The sequence below is a fragment of the Cyprinodon variegatus genome, unplaced genomic scaffold, assembly GCF_000732505.1.
Source record: "Cyprinodon variegatus isolate N-32 unplaced genomic scaffold, C_variegatus-1.0 Scaffold156, whole genome shotgun sequence".
NCBI lineage: Eukaryota > Metazoa > Chordata > Actinopteri > Cyprinodontiformes > Cyprinodontidae > Cyprinodon > Cyprinodon variegatus.
In genome coordinates, this window is record NW_015150609.1 from 1201604 (window position 1) to 1212753 (window position 11150).

Here is an 11150-nt window from a genome sequence, read left to right on the forward strand (position 1 = left end):
GGTGATTGACGGGTGATGGATGGCTGATTGAGAACGGGTGATTGACGGATGATTAACGGGTGATGGATGGCTGATTGAGAACGGGTGATTGACGGATGATTAATGGGTGATGGATGGCTGATTGAGAACGGGTGATTGACGGATGATTAACGGGTGATGGACGGCTGATTGAGAACGGGTGATTGACGGATGATTAATGGGTGATGGACGGCTGATTGACGGTGATGGACGGGTGATTGACGGTGATTGACGGGTGATGGACAGATGATGGACGGGTGATGGACGGGTGATGGACAGTACCTTCAGTGGACGGGCTCTCAGGGTTGCACTGCCTGTACCTCCTGGAGAAATGAGCGAGGACTCTCTCTCTCTCCTGGGTTTCTCCCATCAGAGCGAAGTGGGTCAGAAACTTCCTGAAGGAGAATCACATTTCAGTCCCATGAGTCCAACAGAACCTCTGGACCAGAACCGATCAGCAGCAGGAGACTGGGTGCAAACTGTCCACTGGTTCAGCCAGATTAATGACACCCGCTCACACCGACCGGAGGTCACTAACATCAGCGTTGCTTTGGCGTCTAAGTTTGGATTTTCTCTGGTCCCTGAGCTACCACGGAGGGCCAGGCTAGACATTTTTTACATTTTGAGAATACATTTGTAATATTACAAGAATAAAGTCATAATATTTCGAGAATGAAGTCATCAAACCAAAACCTGTTTCAGAAAGAAAGCTTGGAGCTCCGCCCAGCAGATGACGGCCGACCAGCTCCACCAATCAGCAACCAGAGTCCACTTTGACATCCTGCCCAGTTTGATGCTGCTGCTAAAAGATACTTTATTCAAATGGTTTTTTGACTTTATTCTCGTAATAAAAAAATAAATCTCTAGCCCTACTGATCGGACCAGTGATGACCTGTGCTGTGAATTGGTGCTTTATCAGAAACTGAACGGTTCACTGATTCAGGGAGTCACATGTTCACCGATTCACTGGTTTCCTTATTCAATGGATCACTTCTACACTCACATCCTCATCATAAGGTTTCAGTGATTTTTAGCAAAATGTTCTACAGTGAAAAGCTTTGATGTTTGATCCAAACGGTTCTAATTAACCAGATGAAGGTGAATCAACATTTCAGAGGTTTTTACTCTAAAACCTAAAACACTCCTTCCTGTTAAAACCCAGCAGTCACCGGGTCCAGAACCAGAGTCCAGAACTGACCTTAATGCCTGCTCGATGTTCATACCACTGAAGTTAAAGTGACTGAGATATTCCTGCGCCACCAACTGGCTGAAGTCGTTACTGCAGAATAAAGAGAGAAATTAGTTTTTCCGTTAGTTTCAGCTCCTCCTTATTCCGACGTTTGGAGGCAGAACCTTACTTCTTGCTGAGGTGTCGCGCCACATCGGACTTCCTGAAGCCATCCAGGTTGTAGAGCCGCTTGGCCAGACGTTTGGCTGCCAGCAGGTCCGGCTTCAAGCCATTGGTCAGGACCTCGTCGCTTCCGCCCAGCGCCAGGCGCTCCGCCACGTCGGCCTGGGGGTACAGCAGCTCGGGGGGACGGTTCCCTGGACGCTCCCTGAGGACATGAGAAGTCTTTATTTGAGCTCTGGGACTTTATTTCCAAACATCCTCTTCCTATTCTGGTCCGAGTCCCTGAAGTCCAGTCAGCTTTTTTAGTACAAGTTTGTCTGCAGAGAATAAACTTTGGTTTGCTGCATATAAACATGAGGAGTCTCTAACTTTCAAGCTTTGGATGGATGCCGAGGTTCTAATCGTTCCTGAGACACGGGGAAGGGACGCTGTCCTTTACTGGGCAACATGTCACCCGGTCAGTGTCAGAGCTCCACGCCATTCTCTCCACTCTGCATGGTCACTTTGTCCATCATCCCTTCACTCAGAGGGAACTACTGCTGGATGGAGCCAGTCTCCAGTACAGTTATAAATGGCCGCCATGTTTATTGGGAGAGGATGTTTTTTTTAATTATGCATTAAATCTGTAAATGGACCATATAGTAATGCTTTAAAGTATAATATTCTTGCCTCAAATGATCTTAAAACGTACTTTTTATTGAGCAACAGAAAGAGAACTTTTAACTTCCCATGGAGCGCTCCATTGGAAGCTGCTGCTGCCGCAGTGCATGCTGGGACAGCTTTGTCGCCACGCCCTCAAAACCCCGCCCACTTTGCATCCAGACATTAAAAACACATCTCTGCGCTGTGATTGGCCCGCCAGATTTAGGGCCTGGGGCATCGATCGAGGCTGCAGGCAGAAATGATTTTGGCCGCTGGTGGGCGGGGCTAGTTTACTCAGCTACTAAATGACGTCTCGTTTCTTTTTCCTTACTTGTTATTTTCTGTCAGTGTGACGAAGATGCGACAAACCAGATGAACTAACATTTAATGCATGCGTTTCCTCCGCCATTAGATCACCGTTACATCCTCTGCCAAAATAAAACCAGCCTGCACTGATGCAGATTCACTATTTAGGGGCTGAACCGTCCACTCACCCTACCCACTACGTGGATTGGGACGGCCCTTAAAGTGGCGGCCCCTCCTTGGGAATGGAGGGTTAGTGTCTGGGGGCTGGTCTGGGATCGGACCGGTGTAATACTCCAACAATGAGTGAAATAAGAAAAGACTCATTAGGTTTTTATCGACTCTTAGAAGTTTTCAACCCTTTGAACTCCTCGGCTGGATCTCATATTCAGTGGGATTAATAAAAGCATTTGGATCATTTGAGGAAATCTGTTCATCAATATATAAAAGATTTGTTGTTTATTGAAAATAAAACCAGTGCATAAAGATCACTGAATAATAATTAAACTTCAATAATAATCCATTAACCCTTTATAGGGCGCTCAGTGAAATACTTTGAATCCAAATTTCCAGCCAATAGTGTTACTGGAATCCAGGAAAAGACCTTATTTCCTTTGGAATATTTAAAAAATATGGATATTTTGATGGAAAATAACAAGAAAAAACAACTTACCCAAATACATTAAGAAAAATAACAAAAGTGCTTCTATAAGAAATTCAGTAAAAACATTTTATTTGGTCCAATATAACCTCAGAGGCGTTAATGCTGATACTGGCACTGACATTATTAAGTTTATAAACCTAAATATAACTGCTAACTAGGCTTATTGATGTTTTAACTTTACTTTTTAACTTTTCTATTAGCTTTTACCTTTTAATTGACTTGTTAACTTAATTTACAGTAGGTCAGCTAATAGGTCAGGATCTGATCCAGCATGGATAAACACAGTTAGGACTGATTTAAAGACCTTTATAGAAAATGCAAAGTAGAATGAACAATCTGGGATTCACATGGAAAATAATAGAATATAGTCGACTTCTTAAACACGTTTGTTCATTTCCATAGTTGCTCTTAAATAAACACATTCTCACAAAATAAATAGTTTTTATATATTACAAAAATCTAAAGCTGACTGATAGTTTCTTTTTATTTTTTTATGTTTGTGACTCAATATTGGACAAAAACACAGATTAACCTTCACAGCCTCAGAAGGACGAGATTTATGGACAGAAACTAAACCTGGACATGAAATTATGTTTAGTTTTTATAAGGTGTTTTTCTAATATTGTTTGCATTCATATAAATATATTAGTGTGATAACTTAGTATACGTTTGACTGGTTTTTGGTAAACATCTATTTTGCATTTAAACCCCCCCCTGGAGAAAACTCCACCAGCCGTCACTATATTGAACAATAATGAAACTTAAAATGATCTCATCTCTATTCAAGCACACATGCTTCCCATAATCATGATTAAAGTGGGTTTGGTCCAACATAACCACTCTTAGGTTATGTTGGACCAATAAAACGTGTCCACTTGGAAATCCAAAAGACACGTAACAAAAGATAGCGATGAGAAAATTAAACGCAAAAACATCACAATCCCTTATGTTGCTGGAGTGTCTGAAAAGCTCAAGAGGATTTTCTCCAAACACAAAATCCCAGAACATTTCAAGCTAAACCCTTAAATGGGTTGAATTGTACTGGGATTTAGTGTTTGGAGTCTGCCTTTTAATGACTGACCCTCAGAATCATAGACAGGTTTCAGATATTTCAGGCTAACGATGGAACCAAACGACCCGCTCATCGGTTACCTTTTGCATGTTTCCAAGCTCCACCTTTACGCAGATGATGCAGTCCTTCTGCAGACAGCATCATTATTCTCACTGCATCATCAACCTACGATAAAAACTCCAAACTAACCTCCTCTGTCATGGCGGATGTTTGGCACCACTCTGCTTTACATTTCATCACAAAGACCTCCTTCTGCACAGAGGACTGTATCCAACGGTAAACTGCTCACCAGGCTGAAGGTGAAGCGTTTGAGTCCGTTTCTAAACGACCACCTCCATCCTATCTCTGCCTTTTCCTAAACTCGGCAGTGACTCCCTAATTCTACTCCACGTTCTCAGCATCAGATCAGAACAAGGAGAAGCAGGTTTCTGCTGAGCAACAAGCAACAAGCCTTGGATCAGCAGCAGCTTCTGAAGAAAGAAAAGCTGTTATTGTTCCAGCTTAAAGCTTTAATTTCACTCTCTGGGTTAGGCACAGCACTGTTGCCATGGTTTCAGCGTTACTGTAGTGATGTTCGGCCTCCTTGTTCAAAACTACGAATCATTTCTTCATCACCGCCTTTCCTGTTTAGACTGAGCTCAATAATAATCTCAGGGTGTTTCTGACATCATCTGTTTTGCCGTTTCTGTGGCATCCACTGTCGCCATGGTAACACAGCAAACAGACGGCTGAAGCCGATGAACGCGATGCGTCGTGATGCGATACCGAAAGATTACATCATGTATTACACACGTGTGTTATTACATGTTAGCTGCTAAAAAAGATGAAATAATTTGATGATAAAAGATCAAATGTTTCTTTATATTTCTATCCTCCTCTATATAGTGGATGGATGGCAGCAGGATGCCCCCCTACCACTACACCACCTTCTCCATGCCTCACAGGTGGAACCATATATGATCCAATTACACCTCCAGGCTGTGCAGAACCTGCCCGACCCCCAGAACCAAACCCAGTTCAGACGGTTTGGGATGAACCGGACCTCAGTGGCAGCCATACGGTCCGTGACGGCTGTGCAGGAGGTTCTGATTCAGTCAAACAGAAACCAAATAATAACGGTGATGCTTTTATTTTGAAAGCAGCAGCTTGTTCCTGTCGTTGGAGTCAGAACCGGCAGCAGAACCGCACTTAACGTCCGATCAATGAGCAGACAGAACTGATTTAGAAGGGAAATATAAACCCTACCAATCAGGGGCTGCTATCCAGATCGCCATGGCAACAGATTAAAGTATAAAGTTCATTATGACCCTAACAGAACCTCCCAGAACCAGCAAACAGAACTTACTCTGTGGAACTAATCCCTAACACACCCGGTTCCTAAACGCTCCATCCCTGCTGCATCACCAACCTTCCTCCTGAGAGAGACGAGCTAAATCAGAAGCAACGCACCGGTCTGCGGCGGCGGGAACGCGTCTGCCCTCCATCAGCCGATCCTCCTGGTGCCGCGCAGGAAGTGAAGTCAGACGCTGAATCAAAGTTAGAAAGTGGGAAGTGGTTCAGCTGCAGCGTGGACCGGACTCACTTCCTTTAATGAAGTCAAGCTTCCCCTCAGCGGGTCTCTGCGGTCAGGAGAACCCTCGCCGTTACTATGGCAACCAACTGTTGTCAGAATCAGCACGACCCAAACGCTCTTCCCATCCGACGCTTTACTGGACCCGGATCTTCAGGACCTGAGGAGGCTGATGAAGGTCTCTGCTGTTCCGGGAATGAAGGGACCGTTTCCTGGAGAACAGGAACTCAAACCCGGATGTTTTCCTCCCTCTGCCAACCCAAACATCCAGGAATGCTTCAGGAAGCTCCTCAGGCTGATGCTAGTTTGGTTCCTCCTGCAGGTCTGGACCCTGAACATCTGAGGAACCCTCTTCTTCCTCAGCTGCATGGCCTCAGTAAGGCGTCTGAACGATTCCTGGATAGCGGAGCGGTTCTGATCCGTTATCTGGGAACATCAGGACCGGTCTGACCCACAGCTGTTCTTCTCCTCCATCCAGCGGAGCAGAAACCAGACATGGAGGAGCATTAGGTCTGTCTCCATGGAAACTATCTGTTGATCTCTACCCCGCCATGACTGGACCAGGTCTCCAGACCAGCTCTGGACTCGTTGCTATGGAAACGCCCCCCCGCCTGCACCTCCTATCCTTCCCCAGCAGGGAGCAGACGCTCCTCCAGGTCAATAATCCACGGATCAACCGTCTGGACCCAGAGAGGAGGGAGGGCCGGGTCAGAACCAGAGCCTGGCTGTTGTTTTCCAGGGTGTGTCCGTCTGACTGAAACCACGGCGACCGAACCGCCGACTCACTCTGACTCACTCCAGCACCAGCAGACGCTCGCCCCCTCCCTGCCAGCCCGTCTCTGAGTCCCGGCTGGAAGCAGGTCCTGGAGAACCTACTGGGTCAGCGGTGATGGTGGAGAATATCAGCTGGTTCTACTGAGCTGTTCCTAATAAAGTGGCCGGGTTTTCTGCAGGGCCGGTCCAGTTAAAGCAGCATCAGTCGGAACCAGTGGCTCCAGTAGAACCAAACCCTGGTTCTGACCCGTCCCTGAACTTCTGACCCGCTAAGAGGTTCTGATCTCCTCGGACTCACCTGTACACGGCGGGGTAGGGGGGAGAGCTCAGGTACCTGTCCTCCAGAGTCCCGCCCCCCCAGCACAGCAGGTAGCTCGCCATGACGACGAGGCCCCGCCCACAGCCAGCCAGGTGATGTTGGGGGCCCGCCTCAGCGGCCAATCAAATGCCACCGACGCTGCTGAGCGACATCACCATGACATCATCATCTCCTGTGATACCCCGGTCTTCTTCCTCACTCTTCCTCTCTGCCCGCAGCCGTTCGGCGGCCTGTGAAAGCGCCGGCGTTCCCTCAGTCCGCTCGCGTTCGGCTGCTCTGAGGGACGGAGGTATGTGCTTCCTCCCCCGGCCGACCCGGGACGCTCCTCCTCCCCCCTGTCCTCTCCTTCCCCTCTTCCTCTCTTTGTCTCATCTTACATCCTGGAAGTTTCTATCTGCAGCAAACTTCACTGGAACCTAAAATAAATCCTGGACTGGGATCCAGTGGAAAACCTGAACTGGATCGCCAGAACGAACCAGAACCTGAACTCAGGAATCAGCTGAACCTCCTGCTGGTTCCGTGTGCAGCTTCAGAGAGACTTCTGTTCTCACATGGAGGGACGACAGAGCAAAACAATGACTGAAGGTGAAGCTCCAGCGGCTGCAGCTCAGTGAGAGGAGGTCAGAGGTCAGAGGAGCTGCAGAACAGATGGTAAAGCTCCACATGGCTGACAGAGAGGAGGGGGAGGAGGAGGAGGAGGAGGAGGAGGAGGAAGATCTCGGCTTTCCTGACGGGAGTGGGAGGTCCTCCTTTCCATCCCGTCTCTGAGATGCTGTCTGGATGAAACTGTGTGGAATTTCCCTCCCAACACGGACAGCGTGCATGTGAACGTGCACGTGTGTTCACGTGCGTGTTCTTGATGCTCCGCCTCTGTGAGGACGGACTTCCAGTTTAAAATGTTCTAAGGAGCTTCAAAGGAAAATCTGGATTGAATTTAACCCACATTCCTAAGAAACACGAGCTGGGAGTGAGGAGGGCGGGGTGTGAGGTCTGACTGCGGCGCATCGGGAGAAGCTGCCGCCGCTGTCGTTGTTGTTTGGGTGGGATCCTGTTTTCATTTCCAGGCCCGGATTCTTTGGCCCAGTTCCGACCCGTTTCCCCCGCTCCCCAGTGTTTGGATGGGAGTTCTGTGGGTCCACACCCAGTGGAGGAGCGGAACCAGGCCAGAAGAAAAAGCCAGAAACATCCCAGCAGCTCTCCTTCCTTTCCTCGACTGCCTGAATGTGTTCAGGAAGAAAGAGAGGAAAAGGAAGCAGGAAGTTCACAGTCCAAGAAGAAGAAGAGGACTCTACCAGCGGACAATAAACTGGTACTGATTCAGGATCTGTGACGTTCCTCTGATTTAAGGAGCAGAACTTCATCCCCGTCTTCTTCTAGAGGCTTCAGAACCACATGATGGACGCGTCCAATCAGAACTCAGTCTGTTTTAACAAGAGGACCTTCTATTGATCCCTTCCTGGAGGAATAAACTAGAACCAGTCACTAATCTGACCCTTCATTAATGAAAAACCAATAAAGATGCTAAAAGCGGTTCTGACAGGTTTGGACCTTTAGACTTAACTGCAGCCAACGGTTCCTGGTTCTAAGAACATCTTCTGGGTCCTCTGGGGAGCTGAATTTACCAGAACCTTCAGGTCCAATGGGTTCTGATGCCTGAAAGGACCCAACATAAAGTGAGACCTCTGCTAGCAGCGAGCTGGACCGGGCCCCTCGACTCCCCCACCAAAGGCTCCATACAGAGAATCCCTTCTTAAAGCTCTACATCGGAACCAGAACCGACCCAGTTAAGCCCAACACACAGAACATCTCCAGATACGTTTGATGATGCCGAACAAAACACCAGAACCATCAAGAATCTTAACGGGTCAAAGAGCCATGACAGCATCAGGAACCAGACCTGGCTCTGCAGGTCACTCTGTTGGATCAGAACATCTAAGTCCTTCAACCAGAAGGACCAGAACAGAACCACCAGGTTCTAAAACTGAACACAGAACAGAGAGCGTCTGAGTCCAGATGGAGGTCTGATCCTAACATGGCTGGAGGAAAAAAAACAGAACCAGAACCAGCTTCAGGACCACCTGATCCAGAAACTGGTTCTGGATAGACTGACGGACAGATGGATGGATGGATGGATGGATGGATGGATGGATGGATGGATGGATGGATGGATGGATGGACGGACGGACGGACGGACGGACGGACGGATGCGGTCAGTGAATCTAGATGATCTTCTGTTTTTCTTTTTTCCTGCAGCAATCACAGTGATTCAGCGTTGCCATGGTAACAGGCTGAAATGGGACTCCAGGTGTGAGTGACAGCAGGACGGATCGGCACAGAGCTCCAGAGCAGATCTGAGCTCCGTCTGCCCCGATTCTGATGATTCATGTTCAGAGTTCTGAGCTCAGCTTCAACATCTTTAATTGGATTTAATATCAGTGAAATAAGAAGAATTTAACCATCATGGCACCATGAAGGGTTTTATCTTCTATTATCATCATCCTCATCACCTTCATCCATCAGGGACAATTTAGTTTAGTATTGTATCTTTATTGATGTTAGAATAAAGTTCTGTTTGTCTTTTTTATAGTTTGTTTTGATGAAGGTGCTTCTGCAGGTACTGGTTCTGTTTCTACCTTTGCTCCATTTGGAAAAGGTTCTGATTGCTGCTGCAGAAACAGACATTTTTCTGAATCTGATCTTTAACCAGAACAAACAGGACTGTGCTGCCATCCTGTGGCTGTTCAGTGCTACTGCAGCAGGTTCTGTTTTTACATAGAACTGAAGTTCTGAACCAGAGTCCCAGCGTCAGGAGGCCGGGGTCACACTTCCTGAAGCTGAACTCACAAGAGGACTCAGAATACCGGACTTTAGAAAGCAAAAGAGAAAATCCTTCTCAGAACCGTAAGGTTCTGTCTGAATTGGACCGGGAAGGTCTACAGATGAACCCTGAAAGGATCCAGGTTTTAAACCAGCACAGATCTGAGCCATCTACCAGCAGCTTCAGGTCCAACTCACCTGCTATGCAGCGCCGGCACTGAGCTCGCTTTTCTGAAACCCTCTTTCACGATGGAGCACCGCCATGACTCCTTCTGAGACCGGGACCGGACCGGGGGTCCCGAGTCGTCCTTGGATCTTCCATGGAGCCCATCTCCTGAGGCGCTGAGGGCCGTCTCAGAACGTGACGTCTCAGAACAGGCCAAAGAGTCTGTTCGGGCCAGTGGGGCAAAACTCAGCTCCAGAATCTGTTTGGCGCTCTCACAGATCTGACTCTGAACAAAGAAACAGTTTGATGACACTTGTTCGCATCTACAGGCATCAGGTCCTCAGTCTGCCTCCTACCTGGATCTCTGGGGTGAGGGTCGGTAGGTCAAAGGTGAACACAGAGGTGGACCCAGAAGTCAGCAGGTCCACACTGTCCAGACTGCTGTAGGACGTCCCTTTGGCTCGGTGGGACTCCATGATGCTCTCAAAGTGGCGACTGAAGGAGTCCAAGTTGCTTTCAGACGGCCGGCGGGGACTGTCGACCGAGATCGGAGACTTCAGGCCTCCATGGGCATCAGATGATGGCTCCAAAGTCCTGGTGGATGAGAATCTATCACACTTTGTGGGCCAAACCCGGGGTGGGGGGTCAGACAGCAGGGGCAAGAAAGGAGTAGTTCAGTTTAGGGGATCTGTTGCTCTAATAGCCAAAGTTCTCCTCTGATCCTTTCCTGTGTTTATGGTCTAGTTTAATTACAGAAAAAATATCAGCCAATCACAGGCAAATAGGATGGACTTTCTCCATCCAGGATCCTGTAATCTGTCAAACGTTTGCCTCTGTTGGTCCAAGAAAATAGAATAACTGGACAGAATCCATCTAATCTAGATCCAACTATTAAAGATGACCGAATCTGAAAAATCACCTCTAACTCAGATTTTATTCACCCTAAAGGATGAAAGGTATGCAGAAGCTACTCCGTAGGAAGGTTCTCCGGCTTCCTCCAACAGCCCAAAATCATGACTGGGAAAGCCTCCATGACTTCCTGTAACAAGTGCTAATGTCTCAACCTGTGCAGATCAACCTTCTACCACAGTAACGGAGAATGACAATTATTTTCCTCTGCATTAGATGAAAAAAATTTTTATATGATAACAGTGTTGGATGATAACGGTGTTGGATTATAACAGGGTAGGATGATAACAGAGATTGGATTTATTGAATTTATATGATCTCGCAGTGGAGAAATTGACTACTAACATGGTGGATGATAAAGGTGTTGGATGATAAGTGTCAGATGATGACGCCTTGGATAATAACAGTGTCTTGTTGAATGATAACAGTGTGGGATGATGACAGTGTCGGATGATGACGTGTCGGATGATGACGTGTCGGATGATGACGTGTCGGATGATGACAGTGTCGGATGATGACAGTGTCGGATGATGACAGTGTCGGAT

At 47.4% G+C, this 11150-nt stretch overlaps 1 protein-coding gene across 2 annotated transcripts in view; it reads right to left on the minus strand.

Annotated features, from left to right (window-relative positions):
- The window catches only part of psd (pleckstrin and Sec7 domain containing), a 33565-nt gene that overhangs the window by 21125 nt on the left and 1290 nt on the right, over positions 1-11150 (minus strand). For both annotated transcript variants that reach the window (XM_015377535.1, XM_015377536.1), the window contains exons 3-7: positions 10053-10290; positions 9729-9982; positions 1377-1574; positions 1217-1297; positions 301-413 (exon numbers count right to left, since the gene is read on the minus strand). In XM_015377535.1, coding sequence (XP_015233021.1) covers positions 301-413; positions 1217-1297; positions 1377-1574; positions 9729-9982; positions 10053-10290 — 884 coding nt within the window. The remainder of the gene's footprint in view (positions 1-300; positions 414-1216; positions 1298-1376; positions 1575-9728; positions 9983-10052; positions 10291-11150) is intronic.